General features: G+C 33.5%; 2 protein-coding genes across 2 annotated transcripts; both read right to left on the bottom strand.

Annotated features, from left to right (window-relative positions):
- Nucleotides 1–1,583: 1,583 nt before the first annotated feature.
- LOC129892615 (proteasome subunit alpha type-2-B-like) lies at nucleotides 1,584–9,213 on the bottom strand. The gene is made up of 12 exons (XM_055968199.1): nucleotides 9,098–9,213; nucleotides 8,532–8,601; nucleotides 8,361–8,437; nucleotides 7,841–7,905; nucleotides 7,116–7,162; nucleotides 6,669–6,744; nucleotides 6,262–6,329; nucleotides 3,842–3,908; nucleotides 3,520–3,605; nucleotides 2,558–2,620; nucleotides 2,128–2,193; nucleotides 1,584–2,045 (listed from the first exon to the last, which is right to left on the bottom strand). The coding sequence occupies exons 2-12, from the start codon at nucleotides 8,570–8,572 to the stop codon at nucleotides 1,997–1,999; spliced, it is 705 nt and encodes a 234-aa protein (XP_055824174.1). The 5' UTR covers nucleotides 8,573–8,601; nucleotides 9,098–9,213; the 3' UTR covers nucleotides 1,584–1,996.
- A 4,948-nt stretch (nucleotides 9,214–14,161) lies between these two features.
- On the bottom strand, nucleotides 14,162–19,783 carry LOC129893261 (protein LIGHT-DEPENDENT SHORT HYPOCOTYLS 10-like). Its single transcript, XM_055968771.1, has 2 exons — nucleotides 19,135–19,783; nucleotides 14,162–14,470 (listed from the first exon to the last, which is right to left on the bottom strand). Exon 1 carries the CDS (start codon nucleotides 19,670–19,672, stop codon nucleotides 19,145–19,147), a length of 528 nt encoding a protein of 175 aa, XP_055824746.1. The 5' UTR covers nucleotides 19,673–19,783; the 3' UTR covers nucleotides 14,162–14,470; nucleotides 19,135–19,144.
- Between the last annotated feature and the right edge of the window lie 1,193 nt (nucleotides 19,784–20,976).

Below are 20,976 nucleotides of genomic sequence, written 5' to 3' on the forward strand. Positions count from 1 at the left end.
GTCCATAACGACCTATGAACGACTCCGCCTCGGTGACACTTCTACGTTATTTAGGAGCATTTTAGGGGCAACACAATAAGAATTAGATGATTTTGCCAGTTTTTCGAATGTGTTCGCCCATAGATTTTTTAGGTGCCGGGGTTCCGAGCTGAATTTTCTTGGATTCATATTTAGTAATGTTCGTAAAAACTAGTAAACGACTCTAGTAGCCCCGGCAGAGCTTCTACCCTTTTAGGATCATTTTAGGGGCGACGCAGCAGTAATTAGGCCATTTTGCCAGTTTTCGTGTGTGTTAGTCCACAGATTTTTTAGGTACCTCAGATCCGGATCGAATTTTCTTAGATTCTTCTTTGATAGAATCTGTAACGACCTGGGGAACAACTCTAGTAGCCCCGGCGGCACTTCTACGGCGTTTAGGAGTATTTTAGGGGCAACGCAATAGAAATTAAATAATTTTACGAGTTTACTAGGGGTTCGGGTCGAATTTATTTGAATTCTTCTTTGCTAGCGTCCGTAACGACCCAGGGAACGACTACAGTAGCCCCGACAGCACTTCTACGGCGCTTAGGAGCATTTTAGGGGTGATGCAACAGAAATTATGCAATTTTGTTAGTTTTTCGTATATGTTATCCCACTGATTTTTTAGGTATCTGGGGTCCAGGACGAATTTTCTCAGATTCTTATTTGATAGTGTCTGTAACGACCTGGAAACGACTGCTGCAGCCCCGGAGGAGCTTCTATGACGTTTAGGAGCACTTTAGGGGTGGCGCAACAGAAATTAAGTATTTTTGCCTGTTTTTCGTGTGTGTTACCCAAATCAAATTTTCTTGAATTCTTCTTTGGTAGCGTCCGTAATGACCTTTGGAATGACTCTAGTAGCCCCGAAGGTGCTTCTACAGCATTTAGGAGAATTTTAGGGGTGACGCAACAGAAATTAAGCGATTTTGCTAGTTTTTCATTTGTGTTACACCACAGATTGTTTAGGTGTCAGGTGTCCGGATTGAATTTTCTTAGATTCTTCTTTGGTATCGTCTGTAACAACCTGGGGAACGACTCTTGTAGGCTCGACGGCGCTTCTACATCATCTAGGAGCATTTGAGGGGCGGCGCAACAAGAATTAGGTGATTTTTTCAATTTTTCGTGTGTTATCCCACGAATTTTTTAGGTGCCGGGAATTTTTTTAGCCAAGCTGATAAACTTGAGGCTAGGATCTAAGGAAGTTGTAGTCATTTGGATTTTGCTTTCAAATTTTATGTACTCTTTTTAGAATCAAATTTCAATGTGCATCTCTTAATAAAAATGCTTTACCATCCCTAATTGGAATGTTGTTGCTATCGTTAATGTAAAGTTGGCTAATTTCTAAAGGGTGGGAACCAATTTTCTTCTCCAACGTTGTTAAAATAAATAAAAAAAAAAATCTCTTTCGACTTAAGAGTCTAGACTATATATCATGGTATAAATTTCAGTGAAACACATGTAACATCAGAATATACCAAACATTCAATGTCTCTGCCTTTATTATTCACTAACTAATGAATATATGCATTCATGTAAATGGTATATATTAAAGCAAAATTTAAAGATATGGAAACTATTACGTCGATAATTGTCAAAACAAAGAGCCCCATATGATCATTTTTATGTATATCCTATCTTATACAAGACGACCTTATTTTCTTTCATAATTTTACTTAACTTTCCAACTTTGCAGTTCATGCAATGTAATGCTTCTCTTTTTGATGTGTTTCTGGAAGCACTTGAACAATATGTAAATTCAAGAAACTGAGAAAGCCCATATTAAGCTTTTCAGAGCATAAATCAGGCAATAAATAACACCATAACATGACCAACAAACATACTACTACGTTTGGTTTGATTAAACGTCAAATTTATAACCAAGCCAGCCAGAACCTTCAATAGTTGAGCTTGTGATACGCCCCCGTCCATGCTTCCTATCCAACATCTACTTCCAATTCCTTTTGGCGGAAAAGATAATCTATTCCACTTCTTGTAGGTAATCATCTATTTCGGTTGGAGTGAGAATTCTGCAAGGATATGAACTACTGTTTTGGTAACCGGCTAACAGAGTGGACTCATGTTAAAACTCAAGGACAAGAAGACACTTACCTGAATACTTTGTCTGTTCCAATAATGCCAATCTCAATGTTTTTGCTGGAGATCTGTCCCTCGAATCTGGATGAATACCGAAAATAAGTTATTTTAAAGGAATTTTTTTATTATTATTGTTCAGGATTTTATTTGTAAGGTCATTACAACTAGGTGTGGGGAAGGGGGACAGAATGTCAATAAAGAAACTTTGCATGATATTTATGGTCGCGCAATTCTGGACACGTTCAAGTGCATGATATTTATGGTACTATATATTTGACATGACAAACAAGATTTAAATCCTGTTTTTTGGTGGTGTCAACAAATATTAAGTGAATTATAGAGGACACCAAAATCATCCAGAGGGTCGAAGAAACACACACCCCATCAAAGGGGATATTTCATATAGAATAGACAGCTCCTGCATAGAGGAAGAAGTTAATCTTACCCCTCCTTCAATGTAAGTATAGCAGTGTGTACAGCATCATCGAGCTCCATTTCCTCCGTGTACCTAAGTGGAATAGGAATGTTATGTTTTAAACACTAATAATACTTCAGCAGTAATCAAACAGATTGTAAAGCACCCCAAATTAATAGGCCATGTAGTTGGCCAATAAGACAATGTTCCAGCATGCAGACAACATTTGACATTGTGGGAGAGAAAAATGGTTAACATCCTTCAGAGGCATGTCAAAGTTTGACCTATATCTCCAATTGCTAGCACCAACTGATTTCACAAAGCAGTATGGGCAGAAGCCCTCTGCTAGCTTCTTGTTTCAAGCAAATCAGTTGATCATCACCAACAATCCTCTTCCTAGCTCATTCGTAGAAATCCAATAAACACATCCCATTACAGATTTCCTCCTTTTTCACCCCACACATCTTCTGTTGCCATGAGGCTTATAAATTACAATACGGTGCGTGTAATAACCCTTAGCACATCCAGAGTAATATGATAGAACAGATGTAAATCATTAACATATTCACAAAGTGAAGAATGTTTCCCCTGCATAAAAGCTGTTCCAACTACTTTTTGCAACTTTTGGTAAAAGATGAGGAAGTGCAAGAAGCAGTGTAGAGTTAATAGCAGGTTGCTACAAAGATGGAGCACGGTAAAAGATCAAGACAGTTCACCAATGATGGAATGAACCGATGAAGAATTAGACATCTGTGGGTCATTGAGGAGATATTATTGTCCTCATTTTACCAAAACTATTAGGGGCTACAAACTCATGAATTAGCTGGTCAAGATGAGTCTTCTAAAACTGGTAATTGTTATATTAAATCAGACAGTAACTTCCATAGTAGAAACAGTAAATGTTAAAAAGATAGCACGAGAAATAAGAAAAATGGGGTTAAATATTTTTTTATGAATAACACGATCAATTTTTTTAATGAATAATGATTCACCTCTTCTCGAGAAATGTCTTGGCATTAGAGACATTCTTTCCCATTGCTGAAGCCTTCCAAGAGAAGTACGAACCAGATGGATCCACCTAAAATGAGAAAAATAAGCTGAATATGAAAAGAGTTCAAGCAACAAAGGAACCTGCAGGCTGCAGCTCAGTAAACAAGCTTTATTACAAAGAATAAAAGCTCCCTGCCAAAGTAGCAAGTGAAGCACCACGGAGAAAATTTGTACAAACTATGTAAATTCACCCCACAAAGTACAAATCACCAAATCAGACACGTCAGAACAGAAAGATCACACCAGCACTGATAGACAACATACCTGATATAGTTGTGGACCCTCATCAAATCCCGCAACCAAGAGTGAAACACCAAATGGTCTTACACCACTGTACCGGAGAAAACAGAAAAACAAAGGGAAGTAAGGGATTGCCCAAGAAACTACAGAGAGCTCTTTCTTGAACATCCAAAAGAAAATCATGAATAGATACAGATGAGCAATTTGGATTTAGATTCAAGAAAGATATGGCTTTGCCTGCTTTACAGTTGATAGTTTGATGGATCTAAAGTAGTGACGTCAACACAACAATTAATATATACGCTAACATGAAAAGAGAGCCCATCCAAACGATCCAAAAGTTTAGCAACCAAATTTAACCTCAACTTTCAGAAATGCTTTCATTCTTCCTTCTTGAAGTACCAAAGAACGGCGGGAAAATTGGAATTGACCAAAACAAACTGTAGTACACATTGCTTCATCCTTGATAAAGGAGGCTTGTGTAGCCCCAGTAATCCAACAAATATTCCTTAGGAATTACCCTAACTCAGAAATCTACCTACCAACCATAGGTAAGAAATTACTGTCCAAAGAGAGGAATGTTTTTAATGTTAAAAGATTATTAATTAACAACTAGAATTGTTTTTCCAGTGATAACTTAAGGTATTCAACAACAAAAACTACGCCTCATGTCCAAACAAGCTGGGATCGGCAATATGAGTACTCACTGACCATGTTTCTCTACATTACTGACATATAAATCTATGATAATGTCAAAATACTCCTAGCAAAGCAACAAATCCAAAATCAACGTACTAACTAGACGAAAACTTATCCCCAACTAATAGATATTATCTATATGAATCTTTCTCTATCTTTAGCCAAATCTTCATTGATTCCAGTAATTATAGTCTTTCAAGATAACTTCCTTCCATATGATTTTAGGTCTACCTCGTCCCTTTTAACACCTTCACTCACTATAGCTTCACACTTACGAACCAGTGCAGCCGTAGGTCAGTGCAGGACATGACCAAACCATCCCAAGCGACCTCTCATTTTATCCTCAATGTGTGGTACTTGCACCTTCTACCAAATTTGGTCATTTTTATTCTTATCTAATCTTGTATGACCGCACATCCATCTTAGCAACCACATATCTTATTGATATGTTGGACTTTATCTGCCAAACATTCACTACCATATAACATTGTCGATCTTAAACTATTTTGTGGAATTTACCATTCATTTTGGTAGGCATCGTTCCATCACATAACACCCAATTAACACTTCTACGTTTCAACCATCTAGTTTTAATTCTATGGGCAACATCTTCATCTATTATTCTTTTCTCTTGAAACAAGCCTAAATATTTAAATTATTTGCATTTTGACACTGCAATTCCATCTAGTCTCATTGATTCAGTCTTACTTCTGCTTATCCTAAAACCGTTACTCTCCCAAGTGCTTCTTCATACTTCAAACTTATGGTTGAGGCCTTCGCTGGTTTTGTCAATTAACACAATATCATCAACAAATAGCAAAAACCATGTGACCTTCTTTTGTCTTGATTTTGGTTAGCTCATCCATAACTAGGATAAGCAAGGGCTCAATGTCATTCCGGGGTATAGACCTACTATTATAGGAAACTCCTTCATATCTCCTACTACTGTTCATGACATTACACCAATGATAGTTCATTCATACATTTCCTATATGACATTTATATATTTACTATGAATTTTTTTCTCCTCCATCACCCACCAAAGGACCTTTTGTGGTGTCCTATCATAAGTTTCTCTAAATCAATGGATACCATGTGTAGATCTTTCTTCCTTTCGCAATTAATTTCCATCAATCTTCTTATCAAGGATATAGCCTCCGTTGCAGATCTACCGGGCATAAATCTAAACTGGTTCTGTCACTCTAGTTGCCTGAGTCTACGGCTTTATGTTCCCAGAGTTTCATCATATAACTCATGAATTTAATGCCATGATAGTTCGCTCAACTTATGATATCCATGATGCAATAATACTTATAAATCTTATTTGCAAGATAGAAACTGAAGTGACAAGATAGAGAGTCCATTTAACACAATGAGATTCACAAAGATGATAATCACATATAGTAACTGGTTTAAATTCGAGTAGTGATTATTTTTATATTAGTTTATAAATTCCATTACCAATCATTAGAGTACAAAACTTGTTCAGTCCAATTAAATTAATCAGTCCGTTAAAAACCTAAACTTAAGTTAAAAACATGAATGCACCGGGTCTGCCACTTAGGCTAGGGTAATGACTAATATCAGATATAGCCTGACACAGAGCAGAGAAACATCTGGCAGAAGACTAATAGCCTCAAAGGACAAATATAAGAGAACTGAAATTTTTTAAATATGACCATTGACCAGTATATATTATAGGATCCTCCTTGTGAAGTGGAAGTATGGAATAAAAGAGTGGTTACCCTGATTGGGTGAATTCCTGCATGACAGCAGCAGTTTCCCTCACCAGCTGTGTAACAGGGATTGGTTCCTATGCACCACATAGACAAATCAAGCAAATGTAGAAAAACAAAGTATGCTAAAGCAACATTCACATTAAAGCATTAGTGTGAGACAAACAATGCAGGTTAAGGGAAAAGGGAGCTCCAATAGAAAATATCAGCCTCCGTAAAGCAAGAGTAAGATTAGACAACGACTTTATATCTTAGCAACATGACAAAGAAGAAGCATCTCAAATTGCCAAATAGTAGGACAGTAATATCAACTGTGAGAATCTCAGACCAGCAAAGTGGTAACATTACACTTGAATCAATAAGGAATTACAGTAATTGAATCATAGAAATGAGATTTGATAAAAGCTAATTCATACTTTATAGAGTCGGTAATATTGCTCAGCTGACTTTCTACTTTTCCGAACCAAAACTCGAGAATCAGGGCCCATGCCACTGCAAGAAGGAATAAAATGTTGGTATTAGAGAGATTACCAGAGGTAGCGCAATAACCACAATAACATAAAAAACATCTCCTGGAAGGATATATCAGAGAACCAAGACCATTTGCAAGGCATATATTGATGCATTACTGACATTGTTAGATAAATTTAGGACAGAAGTAGCACCAAGACCAAGAGAATAACATTAGCTTTCAAAGGTACCATCCTTCCACGTGTAACCAGTTTTTAGTTACAAGTTCTATTGAATAGCAATTAGCTAAGCAAGGCGAATCGCCAATCGATTTGCTGATCCAACTACGGACAAAGCACCATCCCATAAGAAATTTTTTATGCTCTATCTGTCTATCATCTAACAGATTGTACCTGTAGACAACTCCAATATTTGGTGTCAACGTCTGAATTTTCTGCACCTGTTATACATTTCAAAGCATCAGGTATAGAAGGGTTAACTACAAGGAAATCACAACATGGCAAAGGTTAAGGAATGTAAAGCAAAAACAATAAACAATTGGAATGCCCATGCAGTCCACAAACATGATAGGTATGAAATACATATCACTGAACCACAGAAAATACGAATTTAACACTTAAGACTACGAACTGGAATGAACTTCTTGGTATGTTGTAACCTGGTGACTGGCTGACTGCATTTGTGAATATAATTTAGAATATAACTCTACAGAGCAGTAAACTAAACATAGATAACAAATTTATATATCTTCAATACATACGCAAACACACTAATTATCTTAACTTAATAAAAAACCATCACTTGTTTCAATCTTGATGAAGCTTAATTGGATGTCAGACCAGGTATTCATAGATGGAACTAAACAGAAGATATCTTCATTTATGCCTAACTTATCACTGAACTGCAAACTTCTACTCACACAATACAGTCATTGGAAATTTTTATCAACAAGAAGTTACAGTATCAAAATAAAAGCACTAGAATCAACTCTAGAGAGAGAAACAAGAGCGCTTTTATCTTTGATTAGCTATCAACGGTCAGTCTGGCTACTATAATTAACAATGAACATTCATTCATAAGTAGACAACGGAGGATAAGTTTTATGGAATATACTTACAGATGCTTCATCAACTAAGATGGATGGTAATTTCTTCTCAGTAGCAATTACAACGCCATTAGAAGCTGCAGTCATACAGTAGGATATATAAAATCACTACAAGAACTACACAACTTATAATCGAGCTAGGAAAACAAAAGCTTGAAACTTCTCCACGAGGAATTCTTTAATGATACGTAGAATGACACCACAATACCTGAAGGACATATATGTATCCTATTATAGTATTATTGATTTATAAAATCACAACTACATTCTTCACTAATTTAAAGATCCCAGTTTGGGAATGCAAGTCATCTATGTTACAAAGCCAAAAGCATTAAAATCAACAACTAGAAGTAAAACGATGTTACAAGATTTGCTTTGAAATACTTCAGAGTTAACTTGTTCGGCATTCTCTACGTTAACCTTTTTCATAATACAAATCAAGTGAATGTGCTGAATAGCAAATAGTCGTGGACTTATGTTAAAACTATTGCTATATCAATAACTTTTGCACTTAAATTAGACCTTGAGTTACCTTTAATTCCGAGTGATGTTTGGCCAGATCCAACAGCAGTCAAGGCATGCTCGATCTGAACAAGCTTTCCAGATGGGCTATGCCACAACATATTACGATATCAGACATCACAATTGAGAAGAAAATACATAATTGATCCAATACATACAAGCTCTATCTCATAACCTATACCTGAAAGTCGTAAGCGAGAAAGAATACTGACTATCACCCATTACGTTGAGGACTAATTTTCAGTTGAAACCTGTGAAATGATAATGTGCCGAGTAAAAACAGTATAAGTCAGAGAGTATAATCACTAGCTTAATTAACATCCTTACTGCGATTATAAACGCTGAATCACTATTATAAGCCATGATTAACTAATTCACCAATAATGTAAATAGACCGAAAATAACTTCGTTGAACACCAACAAAATGTCCATTTCTTTTCTACTTTCCCTGCAACTAATATCATATCAAAATTTTAACATTGTTGCACGGATCTAACAAAGTATGATCTCAGGTTAGTTTTTCTTAAATTTAATTGCTATAACAAAAATTGAAATATTCACGGATTTACCCAGAAAATGTGCACAATCTACTTTATTCCATACTTAATACAAAAATTAAGTTAGAAGTAACCCAAAAAGGATCAAATTACACAGGAATAATCTCTATCGTCGAGGAAAAAGCACATAACTTGAGTAATTTAAGGCGAAAATTCAAACACATTGCATTTGAGATCAAATTTCACATACAATCGAGAGGTTGAAGACGATGATGCAAAGTTCCAGCAGTAAAGAGGATTTGCAGAAAATGGGAGTATAAATAGGCTTCTTGTGGACTGATACTTTTCTTCAGCTTGAGGAGGAAGAAATATATTTTGGACGAAAAAGATGACATTCAACTCCCAAAACTCTTCTCTGAAGTCTAATGTTGTCCCTAAACTAATATTTCAGGCTATTAGGACATCGAATTATAACTTGTTTCAGCTTCAACCGTCCATATTCTTAAGTTGGGTAAAGTATTTATTAGGGGTGACAAAATTAGCTCACGAAATTATGACCCGCCTAAATGTTGAAATTTAAATTGGTCACCACCCTATGAAGATCTGGCCCGACTAAATTGTCAAAGTTTGGATAGGTTAATGATCGTCACATTTATTAATTCAATTAATTTGATCAGTTCAAATTCAACTCATTTCAATATATATTAGGTTGATTAGTATGTAGCTGATCTAATCAGAGTCAAACTTGGATTTGAAAAAAAAAAAACCTTTCCCTTATTAGCCGGAGTACAAGTGTATATCTATGAGAAATCTTGTTAGAATATTTTTTTAAATTTTTTTGTTTGTTTGTTTGATATGTTATATGTTCCTAGAATAGAGGGAAAATGAACAAAAAAAAATTAAATTTGGCAAGAGTTGGACGAGTTTGGATATATCCCGTTGTTTAGCATATATCAACCCAAGTAACTTCTAAAAGGCTTGGACAAATAATCTATTTATTGATTCAAATCATTTTGGTTTCTATCTAAATTTAGTGTTCGATGCCCATTTTAGGGTCTCATTAACTGGGATTCGCTCCACAAAATCCTATCATGAAGGTAAAACATATCGCGTCCTAACAATTATACGATAATTTCAATGCTCAAATTTGAAACTTGTATTTAAGGATAAAAGATAAAAAAGCATCTACTATCCTATTACAATATTTGACATTAATTCTAACGAAAATAAGAAATATGCACCTTTTGATCATCTAATTCATCACAAATGAACCTATATTTATGAAACTCAGGACATAAACCTATTAATATTTCACTAATTGACTTATATAGGATTTTGGAGTCAAATTTCGTTCCATAGTTCTCAAATGGCCTCACATCATTAAAAATATATTTCTACAAATTTGATATTGTATTTCATACACCCAATAATCTCTTTGAATTAAGTTGCAAGTGATCCATCACCTCACAAATTTTCCTCCTGATGAACTAAATTTCATTGACTTAGCTACGCGTTAATTTTTGAGATTCACTATGTGCTGCCCATATGATCGATGACCGATGACAGAGCATTTATGACCATTTGAGGCTCAAAGCTAGCTAGATTTTTTTTTGTGCGTGTGTCTCTGAACTATTTTTCGCATGATAAAAATAGTTAATTGAGCCCACACCATCACCATACCTTTTCCGCTAAACTCATTTCATTGAATCATTAATTTTAATATTAATTAATAGTTGGGCTAAGCCAATTAACCTAAAGATACTCTGCTCTTAATATAGTATTATATTATTCATTTTCGAGTTTAACCGAGTGGTTAATCTTTTTAACTAACTTTAATTGTGCAGCCAACAAAAAAAAAATCGACATCCATAATATTTTAAAAGCTTAGTGGCAGGAATAAAAAAGACTTTAGTAGACAGTAGTAGTGTTGTATGTGTCGTAACAATGATACAAAACATCAAATTTAACGTTGAAAGCACCCTTTTCTTTTCTTCATAGCAACTTCAAAAAATAAATCCATTTTACATTAATGATAACATAAAGTACTGACTGCTTAATGGTATGAGACATTTGGGAGAAAATCATGCGGATTTAGTTCAAAGTGTACAATAGATATCACATCATATTAAGAGTATTTTTGAATCGTTTAAATCCAACAACTAGTATATAAGAATCAATGATTTGGTAAAATGAGTATGAAGATGACGGAGTGAGGCATGAGGCCCGAATACATGTCTTTGCCCGTCTATTAATCAGTTTACCATATTTATCCGTAGATTTGAAGACGCATACACAATCTTTGAGCTTTGGTATTATTAGGTGTGCGAACAAAGGTCCACATTGGTAGCTGAAAAGAATGAGCTACATACAAAGAGTTAGATACTCTTATTAATGGTGTGAAACTTTCTAGGAAAAATCGTTAATTTTTTATTCAAAGCGGACAATATCACACAATATTAAGAGTATCTTTGAAGTTTGAGCCGTTTTAGCCCAACACTTTGTTCCAATTTATGTGATACTTTCCATTTTAATTTATCCCGAAAAGAATGAGTACTTTTTTATACATAAATATAAAAGGTAGAATACGTAAACCTACCCTTGAACTTGTTTGGTTTTTCCTCTTAGGCACATCAACTACGACATCTTCCTATTGAACCCCTGAATCATCCATAATTTGTAACTTTTAAACCCACTTAGCTGAGATGACACAAAATTTCAGCAAATATTTTTTTTTGATTGTGCGCGTGAAATCCACCTTTCCCATGTGGAAAGTACAACCAATCTAAATTCTCAACCACTTCAAATAATTTACATACCAACATCCTGAAATAAAATCAAAATAAACTCTAAAAGTTAAAGACACTTCATTTTCCCCACCAAACACACTTCATTGTTCAGTGACGGTGACGAGAAAAACCTAACAAATTGATCTTATTTTAGTTATTCTAGTGAAATTTCGAAGTGATTTTGGGTGTTTTGTCGAAGGTATATATCGTCGAAGATTGCAGACAATTTTGGAGTTTAATCACGATTTTAGAGTTTAATCTACTAAGGTAAGTTCATTTCCTAATTTCTATGCCATTTTTTATTGTTTTAACGTCATATATAGTGCAACCCCACATTGACATAACACATTTACATTTGAAGAAGAATAAATCAATGAGGAAGATAACTTCAACATTGGTACTTGATGATGAAGAAGAGAGAGTCCGGTGCCGAAAGGGTAATTTTTTTTGCAAAAATTGCAAAACGGCAATTGATTTATGGAAAAAAACAAAACGGAAAAAGCACACCCTTGTGGTGTAACTTTCCCTTTGTCAGTTGACGGACTTCAGTCCACCATTAAAGGAAGTCACATGGCAGGATGCGACTTACAAGTCGCACCACAGCCAGCGACTTACCTTTAAGTCGTGGCCCCATGCCCCTCTTCCCACCCCCACCACCCACCATCCCCAACCCCCACCTTGTTGCTCTCCCCCCAGCCCACCCCCAACCCAAAACCCTTTTTATATATTAGATGTTACATTTTTTATAAATTTATATAATTATGTTTTAGCTTATATGAGGTTTGTTTCTTTCCAAAGTATTAAGTTTGCTATTAATTTTTTTGTTCTTGAATTGCTTAAAGTTCTAATCTTTTTTTTTTTAAATCTTGTTAGAGTCTAATTTGAGTTTGTTTTTTTAAAAAAAATAAATAATAATAACGAATGCTTAAATAAAGAAAAAAATCAAAGGAACTTTTTTCATTTTTTTTAGTTTATCTTATAAATTCTAAAAATAAAATAAATTTTAAATTTTAAGTAGACATTTGATACTTTAAACCATTATGTTTAACACCTTGATTGTTTATCCTTTCCTGCGCTTGTCTTGTATTGAGGTATACCGAAGAAATTCGTAAAAGTAGGTAACAGAAGGGGAGGGATTGCGATTTTTTATAATTAATAATTGTGTATGTCTACTTTACAATTTGAATAGAGAAAAATAAAATTTATAAAAAGCTTTTGCAAGTTTTCAAAAATAAAATTCATATGAAAAATAAATCTTCCCAACTTTCTAGCTTATATGAGGTTTTTTTTTTCAAAGTATTATGTTAGAAAGTTGGGAAGATTTATTTTTTGTATGAATTTTATTTTTAAAAACTTGCAAAAGCTTTTTATAAATTTCATTTTTCTCTATTTAAATTGTAAAGTAGACATACAAGATTGCTTAATTACAAAGGTGTTAAACATAATGGATCAAATGTCTACTTGAAATTTAAACTTTATTTTATTTAGAATTTATAACATAAACTAAAAAAAGTGAAAAAAGTTCCTTTGATTTTTTTCTTTATTTAAGCATTTTTTATTCCTTTTTTAAAAAATAAAAACACTCAAATTAGACTTCAACAAGAAAAAAAAGTTTTAAAAGATATGAACTTTAAGCAATTCAAGAACAAAAAAATTAATAGCAAATTTAACACTTTGGAAAGAAACAAACCTCATATAAGCCAAAATATAATTATACAAATTTATAAAAAATGTAACACCTAATTTATAAAAAGGATTTTGGGTTGGGGGTGAGCTGGGGGTAGGCAACGGGGTGGGGGTTGGGGATAGTGGGGGTGGGGGTGGGAAGAGGGGCATGAGCCTACGACTTAAAGGTAAGTCGCAGACTGTGGTGCGACTTGTAAGTCACATCCTCCCATACGGCTTCCTATAACGGTAGACTCACGTCCGTCAACTGACAAGGGGAAAGTCGCACCACAGGATGCATTTTTGCCTTTTTGATTTCTTCTCAAAATTAATTGCCGTTTTGAAATTTTTGCAAAAAAAAATTACCTTTTTGGCTCCGGATTCGATTCTTTGATGAGAAATAGTTGTAAGGAAGAAGAGAAAGAGAAGAGGAGAAATAAGAGAGAGGGGGAAAATTAGGGTTAAAAGGGGAAAGAAAACCGTTGCACACTCTTGTGGATTCCATATCAGCACATTTAAAACGCCTTCATGCGCTCAAGGATGGTGAGAGCACGTTTTGTGCCATATCAGCTAAGTGAGTTTAAAAGTTACAAATTATGAATGGTTCAGGGGTTCAATAGGAAGATGGCATAGTTGAGATGTCTGAGAGAAAAAATCGAACAAGTTCAGGGGCTTGTTTATGTATTCCTCCAATATAAAATGATTTCCCTTTAATTTAAACTTTCAACTACCTAGAGATGATTTATAATACAATAATCACACAAATGTCTAATCAAAATGCATCAAATAAATTGAGACCGAGGATAAAAAACTTATAGTACAGTAGGTTTGGATTCAAATATCAAAACTGATAGAATGAAGCTGCACTGGAAAATGGGAAACTCACTTAATTGTACAAAAGAGTTTATAATGATCATCTTACAAGAACTAATTTAGGATTCACAAACAACTGACAGATATAATGGGAAAGAACAGTAGAATACTTACTTATTAAGTAGTAATTTAAAGAAAAGGCCTCTGATTGAACATGACTACTAATTAATCAATTAATTAATTAGCAGAAAAAAGGAAATCAAGGCGCTTATATATAAACCAAATAGTGACTTAATTAATATGAGACATAATTCTTCCAGAGCTATTTATAGCAAATCCCTTAAGTGTTCCGCAATAACCTGCTCATGAAGACACAATTCAACATCACTTTTCTGCCAAAGAAAAAGAATAATATATACATGTATTCATTGTTAAATAGATTTTAATTTCTAGTGATTTTAATCTGAATATATATAAAAGCATGAACGTCTCTCTCATTCTATAATATAATTTCTAAGAGTTTATGTTATATATACATATTTAAATTGAGCTATGGTCTATTGGAATCAATCTCTCTACTTGTGTATCTCCTATCTTTCCAAGATCCCGCTTATAAAATACACGAAATATGTCATTGTTATATATATATATATATATATATATCGTCATGATAGAAAATGTTTTATACTGTCGGGTCATCTATAGGACATTTACTAACAATTACAAATAACTTAAACTTCTTTAAAAATCGAGTTTAAGATATGTACATCATAAGTATAAAAAGTATAAATTATATACATGACCGTCAATATAAAAAAAAATTATACCATGGGGTTACTTGTTAGAGTAGATAATATGTATAAAATTACAAATTTCATAATTTAAATAGACTTACCGATAGATATCATGTTAATTTCTTTGATGTGATCTAAAACTTTTCGTAAAGAAAGCATAAGTTGAAGCAAAGGAATGGAAAAGAATAGAAATCCTAGACCTAGGGTGTCACGACTCAAGTCCATGACACATATTGTTATTTGGTCCTAGACCCACACAAATTTGTTTTTGGGCTATGCCACATCGAGCCCTAAAAATATGTGCATCATGTAAATTTGAACTATGTCTTGTAAAATTCTTTATTTTCTCCGATTCTCCGTTTTTAATGTAGTATTGTTTAAAGTGTCACATGCACCTTATCTTTAGAAGCTTGTTAACCTAGAAATCTGTCAGTTCTGCTTGACCAGCCTCACTCAATGGTGTCACATACACCCTACTTAGAGACTCAATGTCCTTGCAAAAAAATTGTCCCACAATTGTACTATAGAAATACATGCTCTGATATCATATTTATTACGATCCAAATCCATAACGTGTATTGTCAGAGTAATTAAGGAGAAGAAGCTAGCAAGAGGATGCTAATGATAGAGAGATAGGCCATATATATAATATACTGATGTATAGCAAAGGATCAAGCCCAAAAGTTCTAGATGAGCTTACATCTATCTGGTAGTAAACATAAATGGTTTTTGTCCTAGTGAGAAGATTTGGGCCTAGGCATGGATTTGTCTTTTGGGATATACCACATCGACCCCCAAAAGTGTATGTGTCATGTGTATTTAAACTATATTTTATATATAAATCTTTTCACTTTTCTTTCTCATTTTAATGTAGAATTCACTTAAGATATCATATGCATTTTATCTTGAGAAGCTTATCAATCAAGAAATCCGTCAATCCACACTCCGTTGGAGGCATTAAATAGGGATAGAAGCACAATAAGGGTGCATTGTTAGGTTTCTTACCATTAGATAATTTTAGAGTCAAAGAATGTTCTATCTTTTTCAATCATCTCTAGCTAATAACTTGAGAATTCTACCAATATATTGACATTTATATGTTTTAAAAAAAAAAACTACTCGATATGATAGAATCAAATTCATCTTGATTTTATAATATAAGTCCCCATGTGTTTGTTCTTTTTACTTGCTATAGTCTAGAAGAAACTCTGGGAAGCTACAAGCTTAAAATCGTGGATACTAACACAACACATATCTTCAACAAGTTAATAGTAATTCATATCTTTAAAACCAGAAGCAAAGATGCACTAAACAGTAATTCATATCTTTAAAACCAGAAGCAAAGATGCACTAAACAAAAAATCAACTTTGACACTGCATTAAATAAAAATGTGTTTTTTCCAACAGATTAATCTTTTTTATGAGATGATCAAATAAATCAACATGCATGGTATCATAGCAAATATAGGTTCTAGATTCAAATTTCTTCAATGTCACTTGTTGACAAAAAAATTCACATGAAAAAAGAAAAACGAATCAGACCTATACCTGAAGAGGCGCGTATTGAAAAGATAAGTAAGCTATTAAATAAAAATATATTCTCTGTAACAACTTTAAATGAAATGACCACACAATTAAAAACTATTTTTCACACAAAGAAAAGATTATATAATGGATACAATTCATATATAGGAGCAAATATCTCATTGTGGATCTTAAATATATAATGAATACAGCAAATATATGCAGATTAATTAATTAATTAACCATAATCACCTCAATATTCTGTGAAAGCAAAAAGAATGATAATAATTAAATTAAATAACCCCACCATTCTGTCTAATATTCTTATTCTTTCAACATAAAAACAAGAGATGGGCAGTTTATAAGTTTCTAATTTGAATGTTTTGAAGATTTAAATAAAGCAAATAGAAGACAAAACTTTGATAATGGAGGAAATAGGAATATGTCATATAGACTATAGTACATAATTATTTGTTTTTATGAAGAAAAAAAATTATAGAGCATTCTGACAAATAAAGAATAAGTGTGATGCCCCCACAAAGATCTAATACAGACAGTGAGCAATCTTGTAAAGATACAAAAGGACGAATAAACAACAATTAAACATTCAAATCTCAAAATTGCCCTTGCAATAATAAGGTGATTTATATCAGTATTACTGAATTCATAACTTTAATTTTATGGATTGAGGATTTGAATTCTTATCATTGAACCCGTTACGTTATCTTGTTTGAATTTTGACTTCATAATACAATATTTCCAGCAATTTCAAGAGGTTTTACTTATATAAATTAGGTCTAGGCGTCCTTTTTAATAGGAAGGTGATCTATTAGTAAAAGACGGATAAACAATAATAAAGATTTAAATCTCAAAATTGCCCATGCAATATTTAAGGTGATCTATCACTGAGCAGAAGCAGATTCATAATTTTAATTTTATGAATTCAAGACTTCGATTTTTATTACAGAACCCATCATCTTGTTTGAATTTTGAGTTCTTAATTCAATTTTTTCAATAATTTCAATAGATTTTACACCGATAAATATAGATCTAGGCACCCTTGCAATAGTAAGATGATCTATTAGTAGATCCTTTACCTGTTTTGCGTTATGGATTCATAGTTCAATATTTTCAGTAATTCTAGCGTATTTTATATGGACAAATTTAGATTTACACTACAAGTTATGGATTCAAACAAACACATACATATACTATTAGATCTGCTCCCTATATCTATCAGTGCGCACTAATAGGAGATTTCATATTTTAATGTTACCGTGAAGTTGAAGAAATATCTATACTATTTATTATTATTTCTCGTACATAAAAAGATTTGCAATTATGATTCTGCTGATTTAAAAATCCATTGTAAAACACACTTTTTTTTGATAAATTAATAAAAGAATAAAGAGAGGGAGCATTGCTTGGTGGAGTAAATTATTATACATTGATTGATTCAGGTCGAATAGGACATAAAATTTACTATTAACAAATGTCAATTCTAAGATACTTGTTATATTAAAATTGTAAAAAGCCTATGTTACCTCAAATGACTATACGTGGGGTGCACAAAATCTCAAGAATCCCAAAAGAATATAAACAAAAATGAAAAGCTGACATATTTAAAACTAGGAATAGTTGCCAAGTTCGAACACTACAGAAAGAAATTGGGAGAAAAGAGGCGATGCTCTTGAAGAAAAACTCTTAGTTTTCATGAAGGTATAATATTAATACATGTTAAGTATTTGGAGAATGTCATGAGGATATATTTCGCTTTCCTCTATGTGCGGAATTTAGGAAAGGGTTGGACCAAGAGTCTATTATTTGTAGTCTTTTTTTTACATTTCTGCAAAAGATTGTTCCACAATTTGAACTCGTGATATCTAGGAATCACATAACTATAACTTGACTAGTTCTACTAAGACTTCGAAATGCAAGTGTATAGTACTTTTAACATTGTATTTAAGCGTTCACTTCCAACATTAAGGACAGTATTCGAGAACTTTTGGATAAGGAAAAATGATTCATAATTTTGGATATTCATCCATCACTTCTAGGGTTTGAGGTGGATAATGCTAGCTAGCTAAATATTTTTCTGCTTTAATTCCCCGATCGATGATCGATTGTAATTCAGGAGCTAAGATTTGAGAGAACACAATTTACTTCTTTCTCTCAGCATGGTCTAAAAGTTTTTAACAAATTGATTTCTCAGGTGATTATTATTCAATTAATAGTTATTAATATATCTCTCAAAAAGTCCGTTTCTCCATTGAAAAAAATTGACTTTCTGAGATAATAACTAACTATTAGTTGAGTGAGCATATGAGAAATCAACCCAAGTTTAAACCATTTCCTAATTAGATCACTGAAATCTAGTGTTCATCAACATATAAAGTTCATCTTTTGAAGGTAAACTTTAATGAATTATATAAAGATAGAACTCTGATACTGTTTCATGTATCATATACTAGTACTTAATCTAGAATATCCAACTATAGTTTTGTATTACTATATTTTTCAAGTTTGGATCTACACTTTTTATGTAAAGATGCCTCTTTATTATCTCATTATATTTGATCTCTAGGGGTATCAGCTTAATCATATAACTTTGCATATATTTTAATATATAGTTTAATTTTAAAAAAATACCCTTTTCAGTATATTAATGAAGCAATCAAATACTAAAGAAAATCTAGGAAATTTACCATTGTTGGTTCAAGAAAATGGATGAGAAGAAGTGCAATCATCATCTCCTTTGCTCTCACTAGCTCCAACCTTCTTCTTTTTCTTCTTGTACGGAATTCCTCTTGCTTTTGCTTGACACTCTTTCACTTCCCTTAGATACACCCGAATCGCGCCACTCGCAAAGGGGTTCGTTTCGGGGGGGCCACCGTTCTCTTCATAAGCGGCTCTGAGCCGCCCGATGAGAGCATCCAGGCTCCCCCAAGCTTGTCTCAACGGACAAGTACAGGGAGCTGGCGGCTCGGGTTGACCATAAAAGATGCAACCTTGTAAGTGAACCTTAGTCTTCCCGAACTGGTCAAGGTACCGAAGGAACTCGAGAACGTGGTTGCTATTGCATTGGGACATGGAAACGGGTGGCCTTTGATTCCTTAGGTACTGACCAAACGTGTTCCAATCACGTCGTTTTTGAGACTCGTATCGACTCGGTGTTGCGGGTTGATCGCCCGGGGATCTTGATGATCCCTCAACCAATTCTTTGCCTCTATCAAAATTTGACATATTTTATTTTATTTTTTCAAGTAGAATTCTTGAAATGGATTGTGATTGATCGATTTTTGTAGCCAAAAATGAGGCAAGTATTGAAAAGATTATACAAAGGTTAAAGGAATAGAAGATGAAATCACATCAAAGGACCTATTGATTTGACAAGAAATGGGCCACATGAAAGTTGCTCTATGTGCTTCTCTTTTCTTCGTACGTATGTTTTATTTTTTGAACCAAACAATTTCGTTTTCATTACCATTAACTATACATTTTCTTACTAAGATACAATTATTGATGTCATTTTTGTCAACATTATCCCGGCCCCCACTATTATCTTTCAAAATGTAATCTCCATTATAATCTTCACTAAGGACAGTGACTCACTAATCACATTTTTCTAGCTATATAATTATTGCACATTCTAGTAATTAAGTTTGAAAAAGTATATGTATCACAATTTGAGTAGCCAAATGTTTTTGAGATTAAGCGTTGGAAACAAGTTGTCCCAGGATTAATTATTTTGGGATTAGCTATCCTGAGTTCTGAGATAACTTATCCCACCCTGTATATGAGATAACTTATCCCATCACTATGATATAAATGGTGGGATAAGTTATTCCAAACTTGGCAATCAAACAAGACACTAAAATTTTATTCCGAGACTATTATTTTATCTCAGAACTATTTATTTTTATCTCTCACACCAAATAATCCCTAAGTATATAATTATTTGAACAGATAAAGGAAAACAATCTTTAAAAATGACCAACAACGTGAGAAGACTATTTGAGAAGCGATAACAATTACCAACGAGCGTCGTTGTGGAGTTATAATTGGTATATACTCTTTGGTAGGTGAAAAATGCACATAAAAAATTCTAAACAATACCTTAAAATCGAATCATCGACAAGAAAGTAAGTCAAACTTCACGACCGAATTAAGCAAGAAAATAAAGAAAGGCCTTGCCATTTATGCAACGCTAATATAGTAGTTTGTCCAGCATTTGATAGAAAGCGCGAAAAGTATTCACCAAGGCCATTAATTACCAACAACAAATTGCCACGTTTTCTGACAAATGAATTTGGAGTAAAACAACCCAAAATTTCATGAGTTAATTCAAAATTACCTACTCGATTGACAAGTATAGCTTCTTTCTTTTTTTATAATCATGGTGTCCGGATTAACTTGTGCGCACTTCGACTAATTCTACGAAATACCGACAAACATAATATTTATAGTTGTATCAATAGGTACTCTCAAGCCACCGACTGCACACTCTACCATACTGAAAACACTAACGGAACACTTTCTTATTCCCA

The sequence above is a fragment of the Solanum dulcamara genome, chromosome 6 (genome assembly GCF_947179165.1).
Source record: "Solanum dulcamara chromosome 6, daSolDulc1.2, whole genome shotgun sequence".
Lineage (NCBI taxonomy): Eukaryota > Viridiplantae > Streptophyta > Magnoliopsida > Solanales > Solanaceae > Solanum > Solanum dulcamara.